This window comes from Setaria italica, chromosome IX (genome assembly GCF_000263155.2).
Source record: "Setaria italica strain Yugu1 chromosome IX, Setaria_italica_v2.0, whole genome shotgun sequence".
NCBI lineage: Eukaryota > Viridiplantae > Streptophyta > Magnoliopsida > Poales > Poaceae > Setaria > Setaria italica.
Window position 1 is genome coordinate 12,080,915 of NC_028458.1, and position 20,435 is coordinate 12,101,349.

Consider the following 20,435-nt stretch of genomic DNA (forward strand, 5'->3'; position numbering starts at 1 on the left):
TTTTGCTTGTCATTTTCATTTCTAAAGTTATGGTGCTCCAATTGCTGTCAAATTTTTAAGGTAGGCTATAAATGATGCTCTTGTGCTGTGGTAAAATTTCATGTTTATCGGTGCATATATGACTGAGTTATAACTTTAAATTATTTATTGCTTGATAAATGGTTTTAAATAAGGTATAAATTTTTATGTATGTGTAAAAAATAGAAAATATGGTTCCACTACCTTTGTATGATGATGTTGTGTCCTGTGGAATCTTAATATGGCCATATGTTTACAGAAAATGTTGAGTTCTAGATTTATCTTGCTCTAACATGCTTTATTGCCATATAAAATTATTTTTATTATAGTAATTAAATTGCTAAACCTGAGAATATAATATTTTTTTTATAGAAGTCATGTTTTGTCATCATCTATCATCCATAAAAATCTCAGCTCAAAAATGAGATGTTTGCCCCATCACCTATAATTAATATATATGTTTACTATATAATTGGATAATGAAAGTTTGCTAGTAGATGCATATACTTAAGTCATGTGATGCTTTTAATAGTTGTTTTTGAGGGGTACATATGATGCTAATTTATGATAAGTAGTGGTTAAGCTTTGAATATAACTCATATGTATGCTCTCATGTTAACATAACAACTAATGATTATGTTGCTTATATAAGTTCTTCATCCTTACTTTAATTCTTGCTAAGATGTTTAGGATGTTCCATGTTACCTATAACTAATGCTAATTAACTATGTTCATAGTGTTTGTGAGCTATGTGTTTAACTTATGCATATGTTACCTTATTAAAGAACTAAATGAAGAAACATTGTTGCATATGTGCTGAAATGGCTGCTAGAGCAGTTCTGTTGTGGTAATATTTTTGTGATGCAAATGATGTTCTCTTATGAATGTGTGTAATACAAAAGTTGTAGGTAACTTCATAATCTATCTTGTGTTAAATTTTCATGACCATAGGTCTGATGGTTTAGGAGCTATAGATTTTACTACAAGTTCATTGTCAAGTTTTGCATGCTCTCTGTACAGGTCTGAATGATTATGTTGTTTGACTTAGCTAAGTTTTGAATCATGTCTTAGAGATAATAGAAGAAGTGTAGTGATTTTCAGGAGCTTATAGAATTGTTAAAGATCACCCCTTTTGGTGGTCTAAATCTCCAGTTTGGAGTTTGTGAAGTGGAATGATAGAATCTGTCCTAATCTGGATAAAGATATCTTCTTTGTAATGTTTGACCTGGTTAACTTTGGAATTATCTTGTGGTGTTTATAATAAAGTTGTGCAAGGTTTTCTAAGCTTTCTAAAAAGTCTAGAACCACCTTATTGTGAAAGCTAGAACTCAACTTATTGCTGTCTAAAGTTGCATGTCAGATTCAACACATATTTTGGACAGAATTGTTGCTTTGTGTGTTTAAGGCTAAATAACTGTTGAATTACCTAAAGATGACAAGAACAAAGTTGTATATAACTTAATAAGATTTCTATAAAGTTAAGGATCATGCTTGTTGGATGATAGAACTTCAGTTATACATTTCTGAAGTTCATATTAGTTTTCTGTCCTTATCGGTACAAACCTGAGATATTGGCATATTTGATCATGTTAACCTATGAATTAGCTTTTCGAATGAATAAAAAGTTTTAGATAATTTTATTAACTTTACATAAAGTCTAGGATGACCCTTGTCGGATGCTTATATCTCTAGTTATAGATAAAACAAGTGACTATTGTGCTGCTATCCAGATTTTGTGTATGTGCTTAAGTTATTAGCTTTAACTTGACGTTGCCTTGTGTGTTTGTTAGTTAGCTCATATCACTATTAGAGTTAACTTGATCTACCTGAGGATTTTATAAATGTGTTATATAATGTTGGTCAAGCACTTAACAAATAAATGGTCATGTATACATGTTGTTACAAAATAACCTTGCTGCATAGCTTACTAGAACCTTAGTGATGTTGGTGTGTGACTTGCTTGTGTATGAGTGATTTAAAAACAAATGTAATATATTTGGATCACCTTCAACTTGCTGGTTATGTGATGCACTTATGTATGCCATATTGGTAAGCACCATCATTCTATTTCTTGTATGCTTAATTAGCTCTTGACTGTTAAATCTTGCAATAGCTTGACTTGAGTTAACTAGTGTGCCATGCTTGTTATGCTTGCTATCTTTATGGAGATTTGAGTGATAGTTAGTTAAATAATTTGCTCGCCAAGTACTTATGTCATATGGTGTAACCTTGTGCTTGTCCTGAATGCTTTTATGTAATGCATCTCATGTTACCATTCTTCGTATTCATGCATTTGCATTTTGCATCTCATCTAGATACGCTAGATAAACCACGTGAAGGACGTGATGATGGAACCGAACCCGAAGACGGTGTATGGTGGAGCTATCCCGAAGATGGAAGGACTAAGCAAGTGCCGAGATGGGAGATGCTCGCCAAGCGAGTGTCGTCTAACAAACACTAACCTAGTGTTGGATTCCAGGCAAGCCCCGGAGCACAAATTCCTATTTATAAATACATGCAATATGATTGATTACTTTGGTTGCGCATTTACATTTCTAGGAGTTGATTGAAACCGTAGATGCATGACTTAGTACCCTTTGATCTGAACACTAGTATGATAAGCCGAGTAGTTGCAATGCTTAATAGGACTCGGTAAAAGTTCAGTGATTACCTGTCACTCGCGAGTTATAGGAGTTGGTTGCTTTCCTTTTGTTACAACTATAAGGATGATGGACGGGGCCGGGCTTATGTTCGATACTCGGTGGTTTGCCCCGTCTGTCTACATGAAATTGGACTAAGGTCGAGATGTGATAGTGTTCGTGATCAAGTGTTTGAAAGTACTAATCTCATACCTAGTATGGGATGGGGAAGCCCAATACGTGATTGAACCGGGACATGAGCGGATCGCCCCACTATCTCTGGAAACTTAGTTTTCCCTTAGTGCATCATGTGGTGACAAGTACGGTCATAGTACGGCGTAGTCCGAGTCTATGGAGCCTTGTACCAAGGGAAGTGAGCCCGACACGGGTCCGGGAATTGATGGGGACAACTGACAAATGAAGTGAACCTGGCATGGTACACGGATGTCGTGGGATTAGGTTTGTCATGCATGGTTACTAAATTCGAATCGATTCGTTTGCCTCTCACAGTTTGGGACTACTTGATCGCTATGCTGCACTGAGTAACAAGTGGAACAATATGATGATAATATTGATGTCTGTACTTAATTTGTATTGATAACTTTGCTTGATTAGATCAGGTTGCTTACCTAGAATGGTTAATCAACTAGAACCTGATGCCAAAACTTGAAAGTAAGGACCTACTTTAGATGCTTTTGGCAAAACAAACCCCTCAGTCAAAAAGCCTAGCATGTCTAGAAGTCGGTGGAGTAGTTACCACCTGACGGGTAAGCCTTGTTGAGTATTAGTATACTCAGCCTTACTTGTGGCTTCTTTTTCAGGTGTGGTTGCTGATGTTGTCTTGTTTGGGACCCGTCCTTGGTCGGTGAGGATCGTGGTGTTTGATGTCATGGTTGGCTTCGCCATGATATATAATATCGACGTTTAGCTTCCGCTTAAATTTTATCTTCCGCTATTGAACACCTTGCAAACTTGGTTGACTTTCGAACTCTGATGTAATAAATTATTGCACTATGTTAATCTGGATGGATTGTTGTAATCTTGGGGAATAACACTCACCTTCGTATGAGCCTGCTTTATCTTCGATCCTTGTTAAGTGGTTTATTAGATGAAATCCGACGGACGACCGAGTTGACTCGATTAAAGTGTAAGATCGCGTGTCAGGCGACTCGAGTACACTTTAGCCGGGTTAATTTGGGCGGTTTCGCCACAATGATACTAGTGCATTTATTGGCGGTCACTTGGATAGATGTTTACCAAATCTGATTATGTAGGATGACTCACTTTTTTCTAGGTTTTCTTTCAAGAGCTTTTTTAACACTTTTTTATTGCTAACTGCACATGCTTCCCCCAATGTACGGATGATAGCAGCAGCGACGACGACTACGGTGGCGATGATGACGACGACGAGGCTTTTTCATGTGGAGGAAGGTGAACACGGCCTTTGTTAGACACATGGGTAGAACATGTCCTTCGGGAGTTGTGAGTCCAAGGGGACAAGTATGGGTACGTAGTATCTTCTACCATATAAGTTGCACTGTGATGTTTCTTAACTGATGTTCCCAGTTTTTGGTTATTTTATCCATGGTTTCGGAAGCAAGCGAGGTCGAAGGTAGCTAGCTACGCTCAAGCACCTGCTATGTTATTTTGTTTTTAGTTAACTGATCTTGCTTAGTTATTTTGTTGTGAACACTTTTTGTTAATGTGAGAAAAGAAACCTCCTATGAAAACCTCCTACGAACCGCCTGCAGATCCGAAGCTCGCTCCCCCACACCGGCAGCCACTCATCTTCACTGCCACACCAGTGGCTGCTTATCCCCTAGTACGGAGGTCCAGCAGCCGCTCATTGCCCACCGCAGGCTCGGCGGCCGCTCGTCCCTCTCTGCACTTCGTCACGCTCGAGGCCGGCTGTGGAAGCCTCGGAGTCGATTCGCCTTCCTGCTTCGGTAGCGGAGCTTTTCTGCTTGGCAAGGTCTGCTACATGAATCGAGGACCTCGATTTGCCTCCTTCTGCTTGCCTCGCCTCTTTCATCAAGTCTCGATTTGCTGCTAGCTAAGGTCGATTCATGGGAGGAGGAGCTTGATTTGCCTTTCCTCCATGCACCCACCCGAGTTGGAGCGGCAAGAAGCTCCACCAAACGGGTTATTCAGGGAGCTAAATCGGTTGGGAGCGGGAGCATCGTGAAGCAGGAGCTAGAGTGGTGGGGAGCAGGTTTGGAGCGGTGCCAAACACACCATACATGATTCATTTTCCTAATCTCTCATCGAGAGAACAGGGTGCTGTCTTCCTTAATTTGTTAGCATCATAATGTCACAGTGTATCTTTTGCTTTCTCTTCCTTTTCTTACCCTGGAGGTTGAACCCCCAGCCTTTAAAGAACTGCTTGAAATGCTTTAGTTTCTTCTGGATCCTTCAGATTCAATCAGCATGTCAAGGCTTATTCCATATTTATTGAACTACTAGTGGGACAAATCAGGGTGGTTCACCCATGATAGTTCATTAGGGGTAAACACTGCCGGGAAGATAGCTGTTTGATTTCGGTGGTAAGGATAAGGGGGTTATGATCAGAAACTTCAGTTGGGAACCTATACACTATTGCCCTAGGAAAAAATCTTCCCAGCTTTTACGGATCAGAATCCTATCTATTTATTTCAAGAGTGGGAAGGGTTTGGTTGTTTGACCAGGTGAATCTTCCATCTGCCATGTGAATCTTTATTAAGGGCCTGTTTTCTTGCACTTGCTAAACTTTAGATGCTAAAAGTTGCTAAACTTTAGCATCTAAAGTTTAGCAAAACCTGTTTTCTTCCACTTGCTAAAAGGCATTGAATGAGAAGATTAAAGACATGTTTGCCCCTAATGATTGATACCCTTCTTTCTCTCTCATCCCACTTTCCTCCCTCCTCCCTGGCGCCATTTCTTCCTGGTTGAACTGCAGCTCTTGGCGCCAGGAACTTGGCGCCATTTCTTTCCTGGCGCCATGCACCATTCGTTCCTGCTCATTCGTTACACTCCTTGCGCCATTTCTACGTTGCGTCGATCAATAAAATGGAATGCCACGGTGCTGGCAGCCATTTTTTTTTATTGAAGTCAAAAATTGTTGTGCATCCCAAAAATTACATTATTAAAAAAAAAATAAAGGATCCTATGACCTATTGAACAATCCATCGGCTATCCAATCCCGAAACTGGTTCATGCTTTGATCTTCATATTCATGTTGGGTAGCACCTTCATTTGCTTGAGATGATGCTCCTTCAGAAGGTGTAGCATCGTTTTCCTCATGATCCGCACTCTCAAAATCAACATCACCAATAGCACTCTCTCTAATGAAATTATGAATTGCCATGCAAGCAATAATTATTTGACTTTGCTTTGCCATTGGATAAGCTGGTAAATTGCGCAGAATACGCCATTTGTTCTTCAACACCCCAAATGACCTCTCGATGACATTTCTTAATGATGAATGTGCATAATTGAAATGCTCCTTTTTACCTCTGGGAATTTGTCCGGCTCGAAATTCTGGTAGATGATATTTCGTACCCTTGTACGGGGCAAGATACCCAGTACGGTTTGCGTATCCAGAGTCGACAAGATAAAACTTCCCTGCACATCAAAAGTACTCGTGTTACATATATCCAGAAACATTCGTACTACGTGCAGATAGGGCATAGAGGAAGTAAGTACCTTCAGGGGGGTGTGGAAATTTATCGCCATACTTGTCCAATGCATCTTTGAAGACTCTCATGTCATGAATCGATCCAGGCCATCCCGCGACGACAAAGGTAAATCTCATGTCGAAGTCACATATGGCTAACACATTCTGGCTAGTGTACCCATGTCGTCCCGTATGTTGGACAGCCTTATCTGCTGGCACAACAACAGGCACGTGTGTCCCATCTATAGCCCCAATGCAATTGTCAAAGTATGGAGAGAACCGTGGTGATCTCAACTTCGGATGCATAGTACTAAATGTTGTGTCAACTGGTCTAATGATATCCCCTGCTAGCTTGCAAATGCTGTGTAATACTTTGTCGAACTTCCTACTAACTGTGCAAGTAGACCTAACAAAACGGTCTTCGGCTTGCCTCATGCTTTGGGGGGCACCACACATCCACAGGAATAAAGCTAAAGACTCTACTGATGTCATTCTCCTAGTAGAGTTTAATCCATAAGACTCTACAAGGATATTATGAAGCCTATCAAATACATCCCTATTCATCCTGAACATGTTGTAACAAGATGATCTATTTCCTAAAGTTTTGATAACCCATTCATATCCTGATTCTGTAGGGACCCTATATTGTGATCTGTTCAAGTGCGTGGCATAATAGTACATACCGAGAAAAGCACCAACGGCAACAAATTCTCTTCTTATCCTTTTCCTCTTCAAAAACCAGTCATCAACATAGTCAAATAAGTCAACCTGTAGATAGAATGAAATAGTCCACAAATCAGCCATGAAATAGTTCTCAACAAGACAGGATTAAAAGTTGTCAACAAAACAGCCATGAAATAGTTCTCAACTAATCAACCACAAATCACACGACAAATTTATTAAAAGTTGTAACATGACTAGCAACACAACATGACAGAACCATAGTTCTCAACAAATTCTCCTCACATGACAGAATCATAGTTCACACAAATTTATTAAAAGTTCTAACAGTACTAGCAACACAACATGACAGGTACTTGTTGCCTACAATTCATGGCCGACCAAAGGTCTTCCCACACTTAGTTTGCAACCATTTGAACCTTGCTTCCTTTGTCTTCAGTGTGCCAAAAGCTACCCTGTTAAGTCTATCCCTAAACAACTCCATAGCAAAAAAGTACTCTTCTGACTCCTCTGATGCTCCACACTCCTGTGCCAATAGAAGGCTTGCTCTGAACTCATCTTCTTCTTTGTCATGAGAATGCCTTCTAAATTCCAACTCCAGCTCCTTCTGCTTCAGTTGTTGTTGCAGTTCCATTTCCCTCTGCTTCAACTGCAACTCCATCTTTACCCTCATGGTAGTGTTATCTTCAGAGATCCCCTCTTGCATAGTGTCTATGAGGCCCTTGAACATGCGGAAAAAAGGACTTTTACTCTTCTTTGGAGGGCTTGTTGCTGTATCAGTTGTACTGGTACTCCTTTTTTTGCTGCCATTACTCATAGGGCTCTGTTCAGGGTACTCCTCCTCATCCACTTGGAAGTCATCTTCTTCAGGTACCTCCTGCTTATCTTCATCCACATCTCCTGGTATGGTAGTTGTTGATCCATCAACTACATTTTTGTGGTACATCTCATACAGCAGCTCAAGATAGTGAGGTATGTACTTGCTAAATTTACGGCATTCTAGATACTGCAATCGAATGACACAGGAATTCAGAAACTATATGTACTCCAAGCACAAAACAAAAAGAAAATATCACAAACAAAAAAAAACTACCTTGCAGTTTTTATCCCACCAGTCTTTACCAGCTGAAATGGCTCCATTACTTTTCCTACCTAAACCTGATTGTTTCATCACGAAAACGTAAAATTCATATAATTTCTTGCATTGATCCCACCTATTTCTCAATTGCTTCGGTTCATGCCTGATGTTAGTCCTCTCCGCGAATTTGGCAGCTATTTCCTTGAAACCTCTAGAATTCACCACCCCACCTGTTGCATTGCCTATACGGATTTGTTCCACAGCTAATTCGCAAAAAATTCCTGTGTTTAATTCACTCCAGTTTGCTCTATGACATTTGTTCTACCAGAAAATGAAAAACATAAATAGAATTCACAAAACATGGAGATGCACACTACATAGTGAGGACAGGACGCTTACATGACCATCGTCCCTAGTTTCCTCGTCCAATTGTTCAACATCCTCTGTGTTAATGGATGAAGAAAAGGCGGTAGGGGCTGCGCCTCGTCCCAATCTCCCCCGAAGATGTTGCCGGATAGGAGGACTTGCATCTGAAAATGTAAGATCACCAACAATCAGAACCACCAAGCTTGCAAATCATCAACAACTACCACCAATTCAGTAGGTCGTACCTGAAGGCGGCGAAGGTGAAGCAGTACCTCGCCTTCCCCGGCCACGGCGGCCACCACGTGCGGTGGCACCCCTTCCCCGGCCGATTGGCACACCACCATCGGTCTGACGGGGAGGTTGAAACGAGCCGAGCCGAACACCATCGCCGCGTCCTCTTCCAGACTCCAGAATGTCAGTGTACTCATCGAGGAAGGGGAAGGACTCGTCCTGGGAGTTCAGATCAAGGTCCTGCATGTTAACCCTCCCAACCGAGAGAGATGGAGCCGCCCGAGCGCGCGACGGGCCTTGGGACAGGAACTCCAACTCCTCTGGATCGGGAATGGAAGCAGGATTAGGGAACGAAGGGGCCGCCGAGGATGAAGCACCCTGCGATACCCAATCACGGTATCCGGCCATTGCTCGGAGCTGTTGCGGTGGGGATGGGGTAAGGGGAGTTGGCGGTTGCGGTGAGGATGGGGATGGAGCAGGGGCGGCGAGTATGGCGGATCCCGGAGTTGCGGCGGCGAGGATGGCGGATCCGGGGTGGGAGTGGGGGGAGGGGGACGATGGGATGGCGGATCTGGAGTTGGAGTGGGGGGAGGGGGAAGATAGGGCGGCCTCCAGGAGCCGGCGGCGGTGGCCCTGGACTCCGGGGGCGGCGGCGGGCCTGGACTCCGGGGGGCGGCGGCGGTACTAGACTCCAGGAGCCGGCGGCGGGCGATTGTATGGGCGGCGGCGGTGGATGCGTTGCGGCGGCGGCGGTGGATGCGTCGCGGCTAGGGCGGCGGTGGATGCGTCGCGGCTAGGGCGGCGGTGCATGCGTCGCGGCTAGGGCGGCGGTGGGGCTGGACCCCAGGAGCCGGCGGCGGTCGATGCGTGGCGGCGGCGGCGGATGCGTGGCGGCGGCGGGGGTGGATGCGGTTGCGGCGGCGGCGGTCGATGCGGGGCAGGACGGGGGTGGATGCGAAGAGCAGAGGAGGCGGGCGTGCGCTGGCGAGTGCGGGAGGGGTATGCGGGTGGGGTGCGTGCGGGAGTGCGGGATTGCCAGACAATAATGAGGGGTAGAAGGTGTCCAGCCCACCTTTTAGCAAGTTTTAGCAACCCAAAACTTGCTAAAGATCTAAACTTTAGCAACAACACTTTAGCAAGTTTTAGCAAGAGTGTTTTCCAATTTAGCAGCTCAAAGTTGCTAAATTTTAGCATCTAAAGTTTAGCAAGGTGGAAGAAAACAGGCCCTAACTCCCACGTCTGCGCACTCCTCCAGTGTTTTTTCTGAGTCAGGAAAGGTTCCTTGTTTTTACTGCAAAAGGAGGCTAGCTCAACCAAAAATACATTGAACATTCTGCATTTGTGTTGCTAATTATTTTTTGATTATTGAAATCCAGAATATACCAGAGGAGTGCAAATTGAAAGTCTTACCAAAAAGAAGTTGAGATATGCCTCGCAAAAGCCGTTCCTCAGACTTGGACTCTGCCTGTCAGAAAGCAGGTGTTCTTTCCTACAAAACTATTATGCTAGTCAATTTGTAAAGTTGACCTTGAAATATTATTTTTGAGGTATTAATACTCAATTGCTCATGCATCCACTACTGGTCTTGTTGCAATTTTTATGCTATGCTTTTCAGCATTCCAAGTTTCCAACTCCCAAAGATTATGAGTTTTCATGGCTTGAGGAATGTCTAAATCAAAAGGATATTGTACCTCAAGTGTGTAATCAGGGTCAGGACGAGACATCTTTCATGCACTGACATGCACAGCTGAAATGGAGTTCAAGAGGCAGGCTGCAAATCGGAAGCCACCTGAGTCATCTAAAGTGAAATTCTTAGCTAATGATTTTGCTGCTGAGTTTGATAGAGAAGGTATGCTCTCGCCTCTGATACTGATAACTTGCTTTTAAACGGAATTCACAATTCTAATAAATCATGTCATATACACAGGATTGGCACATGATTTGAGAGAAGGGCTCAAATTCTTTAAAGAGAAGGGTGTCTTGACTCTCGGTAAAGATGTGGAAAGTGTCAAGTACTGGATAAAAGACTATCAACCCAGAAAGTTGCGGTTCAAAGAAATCCAAAGGCTTATCAAAGAGGGAAGGCCAATTGTTGGAGGGATTGATGTGAATTCAAGTTTGGACAACTCGGTCCAAATGATATTTTTTATTATGACCCCCAAGGACACAGATGGTGAGGGGCATGCGGTGGTCTTTATTGGATATGGTTGGCGTGCTGGCAGCGCTTATCTCATATTTTTAAATAGTTATGGTACTAAAAAATTCAGCTCATCAGGTTTCGAACGAGTTTATTTGGATCACGTTCATATACTTCATACTATCCATGTGTGACCTCTTTATCTGAATGTAATAGTACTGTAAGTTAACATACCACTGTAATTGCCAGGATCTTACTGTTGACGTCCATACACTACAACCATGCCTCCTGTAAGGCTACAACGCTAGATAGCATGTTAACTTTTTTGCTATTGAATCATGCTTGTCTTGATGTAACAATGTCTCTTTTGATAAGAATGTTCATTTAGAAACAAGAATGTTAACGCTAGATTGCATTGCTTGACATGCTGATGTAACAGGAATAACTGTCATTATTAGTGCACTCTTCTGATATAGTAGTAATAGCTGTCATTCTTTCGGCAGTGCAGCCATTTTGTGTAAAAAAATCGTCTGAATCTGCTTCGCTTCTTCCTTTAGACCACACAACCATTTCATAATTCATGCCTAATAATGACAGTTGGGCTCACATATCTGAGACAGAACAAAGACTCAATTGCTTGCTCTCGCTCTTTAGCTAGGACATTCCTCCTCAAATCCTGGAAATAAATGAAAATAAATTTAGAACCAGCTGCTAGGTTCATGGTTTAGTTGTTGCAAATACACCAAATTAGGCAGAAGGTCAATAATTTGAAAATACACACAAGATATGCGGCGTAGAACTAGGTAAGTTTTTTTTTACTTTGTTCTAATTTGTCCATTTCCACATTGCAAGAAACAATGATTAATTAATATTCAAAGTACTAGATAGCCACGACCTTTTGTATTTCATGCCTTTTTTCTACTTATGGGGTTCATGCGATGGATATACATTACCCTTCATTTACTATTAATATCGAGGGGTTTTATCTGAATTAAGTGCAAGGAGCAAGTTGAATTGTCTTACTTGGATAGGATGATACTTAATGGTCCACCATATCCCAGTTCACCAATTAGCAAGGTTACCTACGATGAAAAGCTTCATCAATATTTGATTCAAGCTTTACTGGACCAGTATAATGCATGGTGTCAACAACCTTTTTAGGGTCTGCCCCCCCCCCCCCCTAGTGTCTCGCTTTGCTGATATCCTTGTTTTATGATGTTGCGCATGAACTTGAAGATCTTGTGAAGAAGCAAATGCTTTATGAGAATATTAGGCGGTATTATCATTTCAATTTCACAACAAAGCAACAAGTTGATGATAGCACTGGCAATCAACTATTCTTTGCTGAAGTATCGCATATGCAAGGAGAGAAGGCATGGGAAGTAAAATGTTGCTGCAAGATTGGAGCTGAAGATAATGATGGCATTCATACTTTTATTTATAAACTATCTTTTACATGCTCATCACAGTGGTTACAATTATATCACAAATATTAGCACGAAGGAATATTTGTCTATATTCTATACGGGATTCATATGTTGGATGTGTTCTCCTTAGTGCTTATGCTCTATATATGGTATGGTCACACAAAGTTTGCAACGCAAATCATTAGACCTTTTAATTTGAATATAGTTTTTCCAATAATGTTTACAGATTTTTGCTGAATGTAGCATAAAATGTCCAATTATTATAAAAATGAGATTAGTTTATTTACCGTTAGGTTCGAGTACTCCGTGTCATTCATGACGACCCTTCAGTTTATGCTTATGGACGGTTTCATGCATATGACTACACTTCATTATACAATTTTCCTTGCCTTATACTCAACCAATGTTAACATCTATTTGTGCATTGTTTGCCAATTTGGCACTAACCCTTCTGTTAGATGTAACCTTTTTTTTGTTAAAAGAAGAAATCATCTGCAATCCCTATTACACTAACATCACAGTTTGTTCTCCCATTATGTTATGGTTTGGTTGTTCATGTTGTACACATACGTATGCGTGATATCTTAAACTGCTTTATGCACGAGCTTTTATAATATAATTCTTTTGCTTCAATTAGTCTGTTGTTATTAACATCTATTCATGCATGGTTGATGATTTGACAGTTATTTAATAAATGTGTTCTTTCTTTATGAAGGTGGTGCACTACTGGAAAGCTCAAGTTTACCTAGGATCCCAATTCCTAGGGAAAGGCAAAGAAACTACAAGGAAACAATTTCCCTAGGCGTTTTCGTGGGGAAACCTTGGTAGGGAGCATTTTGACGGGAACCAAGAATGCCCTACCATCGGCAGATGAAATTCCTAGGGAAAGATTCTTTCCCTAGGGTTTAAACTCCTAAGGAACTTTCTGACATGGCAAGGCTATCCGACATGTAAAGCTACATCCCCAAGTGTTCATTTTCTAGGAAACTGTTAGTGCAGTTTATTGTTAGTGCAATTTATCTTCTTATTCATGTACAACATTGTATTCGAATCTGAATTCAAATTGGAATTAAATTCGAATTCAAATTTGAGCTCAAATCACATCACACAAATAGTAACATAATAATTCATTCATGGATATGTTACTTCTAAAGTTACACATATCACATTCATGACCGTAGTTGCATCTATGATTACAACCACTATCACGTCCAATGGTTTGGTCAACCTGATAAAAAAAACTAGCTAACATGCCAGCACAACAAAATGAACATGTCAACCTAGGTCCAAAACAACAACTAGCTGACAATCCCAGTACAACAAAATAAACAATAGGGAACCTAACCGATTCTAGTAGTGGTGGTCCATATGTAATGGTTGTAGAAATAGGGAGAATCATTGTATGCGGCACCCTAATAATACAAATGCATATAGATGTGATCACTTGGATGGACATTCGCCATTTAGTCTTCGATTTACCAAATCTGATTATGTAAGACGATTCACTTTTCATTTTTTAGTATTTTTTACACTTTTTATGCTTTATTGCTAATTCTAACTTTTTATTCTTTATTGCTAATTCTAACTGCAGGTGACTTTTCCCAATTGTATAGGAGGATGACTCTGATGCTGATGATGATGATGATGAGTACAACGATGTGGAGTAAACTAGACCAAGGTGGCCTATGTTAGATATTAGGGATCTGCTATGGGGTGACATGATTTTGGGGAAATAAATTTTTAGCGGAGACCCCAATAGATTGTTTTGGGGAAGGATTTTTTTGGAAGACTCTTGGAGTTACTCTGAGTTGTTACTCCACCCGATTCTTTCACTCGTAACCTAATAATCATCACGCGGCCTACCAATTAAGCTGCAGGTCAGTAACAGAAGGTGACAACGATTGATCTGTCATCTTCTACAATGCATAACCACACCCGATCAAACTTGTCTAACGTGGCAACCTATGGCAACCTGTGGGCTACAAACAAACATGCCCCGATCGTGTTTTCAAGCACGACTTCGCTGGACTCCGCTTCACGGATGAATAGAGGTGAAAACAGGACGGGAAAGTTCCCGCACCGACAGGCACCGTTTCCCATATTTCCTGACCGTTCCTGTTTTAGTCGGGAAAATCCGAAATCTGGTCGGAAACAGGAGCAAGGCAACGGGAACAGGAACGGGATCGGTTTTGCAATTTTCCCGACCGTTGTTCGGATCCTGCTTTTTACTCGGGAATTCCTGGATTTTCCCAGTTTCCTTCCCGTCAGCAAACTGCAGACAAGTACACTGGCCCTCGGTTCTCTTTATAGCTCACCAGCGTTTGCAGTAGTGAAAGGATGGGAAACTCTGGAGCTTTGCTAGTGCACTGCGGTGCTGCCGGCCTGCTAGTTGTGGATCAAGGCATGCACGTGGTCCACGGCCCGCTAGCGCTAGCCCAGAAATCCACCGGTTCTTTTTATTTCCTTTTTTCCTTTGCAGTCTCTCTGTTCTGCTGTTCTGTTCCTTTGCATTAGTTATTTACATTACTATTGCCTATGTATTATGTATGTTCTGATGATGAGTTGCACATTTAAAGTGGTTATTTGCGTCGATCTTCCCGATTTGATTTATTGATTCCCGCCCGTTCCGATCGAATAGTTTTGCTTCCGACATCTTGTATATCCGATTTCGTTTTCCTGACCGACGTTTCCGCTCCCGTTCCCGTTTTCGAGAAAAAATACTGTAACAAAAATGATTAGGGTATTTTTCCGACCATTCACGACGGCTTTCATCCCTACCGATGGAGACGGAACGAGCAGCGCGGCTTCGCCTTCCTCCGGTGGACTCCAGGCGTCAGAAAATGCTCAGCAACATGCGTTCACAGGCACTGATCGGTGGGACCTATTACCGGCGTCCCCACATTCCAGTCGAAGATGCGGATCGCCTCGTGAGGAGAAGCCGAGAAGGTGATGGACTGATGGTGAGTTCGCACTGCTCACACCTCACCAGTCACCAGTCACCTCAAAAACCCTCTTCCCAAGCCCCCTCTCGCACAAATCCGCGCTCCCTCTTTGCCTCCACAGGAGGAACCGTCGAAGCGAGGAGGAGGACGGGGAGACCAAGAGGCAAAGGTGGAGCTTCACCTTCGCATTCTATTCCATCGATCCCTATTAGTTTCAGCGCAAACTAGCATACTCTTGTCTGGCATTTTTTTTCTGCCCAAAAACCCCCGTGTTCTTTCGTCGCTCGTAATCCCCCAACCCTCACCCAGATCGAATTGAATCCGGGTCATTTGATTTCCCCTGTTCCCGAGGAATTCTTGGTTGCGTCGTCGTCGAAAACCTTTTCTTTTTCTTTGAGCCTGCAATTCCGTCTACTATGCCAAGATTTCTTGCTTACATTTCGCCATCAGAACCACGAGCTATTTAAACTAGGTTAACACTGTTTACAGAGAGGCAGCACCTGCGTGCTCTGCTTGGACCCTCTGTTCGTTCAACTTCTGACATCTCTTACCATTATCGAACTCTCGTCTGCCTTCACTTTTTCATAAGTTGCTTGGTGGCATGGCTGGGAAACATGTCCTTTTACTTTTTTTTCCCCACAATTTGGTTCACGAACAGAACCGCAAACTAATTAGCTCTATTACTTTTAACTGTTCTTCAGTGTACAATAAGAAAATCGCCAGTCTGGTCTGTCGGTCTATGTGCTTTTGCATCTCTCTTTGAGTAACTAAAAGAATCCACTTAAACCTCCCATTTTTCTCAAATATGCAACAATTTACTTGTTTCAGTTTGCTTCGGCTTGCTGGTTGGGCGCTCCCAATCAGGGTGCCAGGTGGGCGCATCGCCCCTTGAGACTCGGGCTTACGAGGTCATCCCGTTTTAGCCGTGAGATTATCCCAACAATAAGCATATGATGGGTTTATATTTCCCCCTTTCATCAATCTAGTTAAACAATACAACATCATCTTTGGTTATTCTCATGTTGTTCAAGAAAAAAAAGATAGTCAATTATCCTAAAATCAATATTTGAGATGAGAGCAATGCACCAAATAAGAGTATCTGTGTGTGAAAGGATAGCTCAGGGAGGTCATAAGGTGATATGGCGCTTTCCAGTGCTTTATTTGCAATCAGCTCTTGTATGGAGTCTCTTTTTTCTTTTATTTTCTTGTGAACTTGTGCATACAATTGAACAGCCTCATAGGACATTATGACGTGATACACTGAAGACACTGCTTTTTTATATTTCTTTTGGGCTCCTTGGTCAATTTATTTTTTTCACGGGCTGTTCATTGCAGAGAGAAATGGAAGCTGCTGACGTTGAACATGAAGGTGACATGGAAATATAGAACAATTGACGGGATCATTAGGGGTAAGGGAGCACGCTGAAAGTGAAGAACATATTGAGTTAAATAAAAAGATTGATGAGATGATTGCTAATCTGAGTGAGAAAGATGAAGTACTTGAGCATGCTGTATATGTTAGCAACACTCTTACCATGAAGTATATGATAACTAAAGATAAGCTAAGTGAAGCCACAGGAGAGCTGATTAAGGTATGGAATTGTGGATAATACCTTTTGCATTTACTTGATGTAGTTAATCTAATGAATCACCAACAAAATGCCCATCGTTTAGGAATTAAAAAAAATGAAGGGAATTCAATCAATTATTGGTGTCAAGCAAGCTGGTAGTGTTTCTCAACGCCTGCAGGCTGAAAGGAATAGAAGATGGGGCTTAGAAGAACAAGCGGAACTTCTTTGCTCTGAATGGCAAAAGGAAATCAGTAGGCAATATTCAGACTGGCATCCTTTCAAGCCTACAATTGTTAATGGAGTTTTAGAGGTGACTACTTTAATTTTGCTGCATGATATTGTTTCTAGAGACATTCTTTTCTTCATAGTTGTTAATCCTAGCTATCCATTGGATCTTTTTGTGGTCCGCATATTTTTGAAGTCTTCGAAATTCCATCTGGTTGCTTTGCCAATGTATGCCAATATTAAAATAATATAAAAGCTGTAGCAAGACTGTATTGATGCAGCATCCTTTTATCTTTTGTATTGGGTTACCATGAATGAACCTCTCATTTTTAGTGATAAACAGATTTGCTGGTGCTCTTTGATAGAATGTTTTTTACTGTATGTTTATGTTATATCTTGTAATGCATAATGCGATTTGCACAGAACTTCTGTACTTATATGCACAAATTAATGCAGGAAGTTGTGATGGAGGACGATGAGAAACTTGTTGCTTGGAAGGAAGATTGGGGGATTGAGGTACACAATGCCGTTGTTCAGGCCCTTGTTGAGTTAAATGAGTGCAATCCGTCTGGCAGATATCCTGTGCATGTACTGTGGAACTTCAGTGAGAACAGGAAAGCTTCAGTTGCAAGAGCAGTTAAACATTTGATGAAACTTTGGAAGGCAGATATGGGAAAGTATATGGCTCAGGGTGATCGTCGGACACGCCCACGAACTGGTCAGTATGATGTCTTTCTCTTTTAACAATGCTTCTTTGATGGTAATATTTTCTAGTTGTCCACATAATGATTAATGTTGCCTGTTGTAGTTATATGTGACAAAGCACCACAAATTACAGCAAACTGCAAAAAGACTAACATGCGAGGTAATTATTTTGTGTCAGTTGGAAGTAAATGTTAGCTATGTTCTGGCGTGCTCTTTCTAACTGAACTTATCTGTAATCAATATCAGAAGCGAGGTCTCTTATGCACGCTGTTGGTGGTAGCACTTTGGCCCCACTCATGACTGTGAAAGAAACTGAGGTACCCACCAAGATATCATTACAAAAATATTATTTCTTTGTAAATAGTTTAAGTGTTATTAAACGTGCATCCGCATATAAATACATACAGAGATAATCTTCGGTGTATATGCTGTTCAGATATAAGATCATTTCTGACTAGTGAGTGTTGATGTTGATTGAACCGACATTCTGGTTCTGAGAATGCTTTTTTTACTCTGTAGGTGATCTACTTTTTCATATTCAAATGCATGCAATTTTGATGTTTTGGGGTTCATACTCCTTTTTTTTGGAGGTGAAGACAGTAGGGGAAACTAAAAGAATAGGTACTGTACAAAGACTAAAGTTGAGAAAAAGAGAACGTAATTCCTACTTCTATTAGTTTCTTGTTTAAAATAATTTTCTTACTGACTGCAAATTGCAGATGGAAAATGGAGCTACCATGAGTGAAGTATGTTCTGAGCTAAAGAAAATGATTGATAAGATGACTATGGAATTGAAAAAGAGAGACGATGAATTGCAAGATGCTCAGTTTCTTAACTGTCACCTCATCAAGGAGGAGCGGGAAATGCATGATAACCTGAGCAAAGCCAAAAGAAGTCTATTTAAAGTAAGGATAATAGTTCCCTTCATTAGCTTGGAGTAGTTAGTGGTAATGTACTAAATAACCCAAAAATGTATTCATGTAGGGATTAAGAGAAATTGCAGGAAGCCTATCTGTCATTGGGGTCAAACAAATGGGGCAGCTTGATAAAGAGGTGTTTCTCAATGCTTGCAAACTAAAAGGAGCAAAAGATCACTTGGAAGCAACACGTGTTTGTTTGCAGTGGCAATATGAGATCAGTAGACCAGAATGGTATCCTTTCAAAACTACCTATACTGAAGGACATGCAAAGGTAAGCTTTTCAGTTTTGCTCCTGAGTGTTTCTGGATCTGCCTCTTTCTTCATAGCTCTATCCTCCTAGTTGTCCACTGGATCTCCATATGGTCCACAGAAACCTTGATTATTATATCAGTTTCCAATTGGTTTCTTTGCAAACTTATATTCCAATTCCAGTGAAAAAAAACTATTGAGTCTTATTCGTAGCACTCCCTCTGTTCACATATATCGATTTTTAGGATATGTGCACGATCTTCAAATGCAACGTTGACCACCAATTTCTACTATGTGTATAGGACTAAATAGAGTTACAGTATTGCGAAAGCAATTTTGAGGTGACTCTACGCATATTATTTACATGTCACCGACATAAATATATGTAATGTCAATGACAGTCATAGTTTAGAAAGTTTGTCCACATAGATGTACATTTGTGACTAGAGCTAAACGCAGGCTCTTGTTGAGCTGAAGCTGAAAGAGTACAATCGGTATGGTCATGGAAGGTTTCCTGTGCCTGTGCTGTGGAACTTCAGTGAGAGCAGGGAAGCCTCAATCGCAGAAGCGGTTGTACATTTGGCGAAGCTTTGGAGGGCAAACAAGGGGAAGTACGTGAGCACTTGAACTGATTTCTGTTCATGTATCCGGCACCGCGGACTGCATTGCCGTGTTATCACTCCTGGGTGCAACTAAACTTGTATAACATGCCTGAACTTATTTTGGATACAGTGATGTAATTCGATGGGAGACCTTCTCCTGGAGCTTTCTGAAGCATTGGTTATGGTTACTCGGGTCATATGCTCATCGTGCATAAACCAGAATGACGATATTTCTATACGGTGACTTGGGGCTCTGCTTACAATCTATACAAGCTGTTTTGTCACCATCCTAGTTGACCTAAAAAGGGTCTTTGTGTTGCTGCTGAAATTCATTCATGAAAGCTATCTAGGATAAATCCTTATTTGAAGTGAATTTTTTTTGAAGCACCATTTTGTAATGGTGTTTGAAGAAATATTGCTGAATTTTGGCTTTCGTAAACAAAATCGATGTGCAGCAACAGTACAGTAAAGTAATGCTAGCCTGTTTTTCTTTTATCTTTTTGATGATTATGGGGAGGCCCAACGCAAGGATCACGTATAAAAGATTTTTACCGAATTTGAACCAAGGTGTCTTCATCGACGCGCCACGTCATCCTGCCCCCACCTAGCAAGCAAACAAATGGGACGAATGGCATGCAGCTTGTGAATGGAAAAGATTATGAACCAAAATTTCTTTGAAAGTAATATTCACACGGGAGGGGGCCAACGGCCGGCGGCGATGAACAGGTGGCCGGCCCAGCCGCCCAGGCCTCACGTGACAGTTTTTCCCGAATGCGGCAGCTCGACGCAGTGGGGAAACCGCGGGGTGTTTGCTGATCACGGGAACGGAATGCTCGGTGCGCCTCGTGGCTTCAACCCCCCCCCCCCCTTGTGGAGGAAGGAGACCGTGTCATGGGGCGCAACAAGCCGTTGATCCAAAAAATCAAAGGTGATTGCTCTTCTTGTTGGATTTCAAGTGGGATTCACTTTAGGAATACTGATCCACTTGTGTA

At 41.6% G+C, this 20,435-nt stretch overlaps 2 protein-coding genes across 2 annotated transcripts; one reads left to right on the forward strand and one right to left on the reverse strand.

Moving 5' to 3' along the window:
* Positions 1–5,796: 5,796 nt before the first annotated feature.
* LOC111255878 (protein ALP1-like) lies at positions 5,797–6,591 on the reverse strand. The gene is made up of 2 exons (XM_022823483.1): positions 6,339–6,591; positions 5,797–6,257 (listed from the first exon to the last, which is right to left on the reverse strand). Exons 1-2 carry the CDS (start codon positions 6,445–6,447, stop codon positions 5,800–5,802), a joined length of 567 nt encoding a protein of 188 aa, XP_022679218.1. The 5' UTR covers positions 6,448–6,591; the 3' UTR covers positions 5,797–5,799.
* An 8,638-nt stretch (positions 6,592–15,229) lies between these two features.
* LOC101767060 lies at positions 15,230–19,730 on the forward strand. The gene is made up of 9 exons (XM_022823554.1): positions 15,230–15,340; positions 16,507–16,763; positions 16,846–17,052; positions 17,424–17,685; positions 17,776–17,832; positions 17,919–17,989; positions 18,392–18,577; positions 18,657–18,863; positions 19,301–19,730. The coding sequence occupies exons 2-9, from the start codon at positions 16,638–16,640 to the stop codon at positions 19,466–19,468; spliced, it is 1,284 nt and encodes a 427-aa protein (XP_022679289.1). The 5' UTR covers positions 15,230–15,340; positions 16,507–16,637; the 3' UTR covers positions 19,469–19,730.
* Positions 19,731–20,435: the final 705 nt, after the last annotated feature.

Coding starts and splice junctions, on each gene's coding strand:
- LOC101767060 (XM_022823554.1), top strand. CDS start 16,638: ATGATTGCTAATCTGAGTGAGAAAGATGAAGTACTTGAGCATGCTGTA. Junction 17,833..17,918: donor CAAAAAGACTAACATGCGAG/GTAATTATTTTG, acceptor AATCAATATCAG/AAGCGAGGTCTCTTATGCAC. Junction 17,990..18,391: donor TGACTGTGAAAGAAACTGAG/GTACCCACCAAG, acceptor TGCAAATTGCAG/ATGGAAAATGGAGCTACCAT.
- LOC111255878 (XM_022823483.1), bottom strand. CDS start 6,447: ATGAGATTTACCTTTGTCGTCGCGGGATGGCCTGGATCGATTCATGAC. Junction 6,258..6,338: donor ATTTCCACACCCCCCTGAAG/GTACTTACTTCC, acceptor TTTGATGTGCAG/GGAAGTTTTATCTTGTCGAC.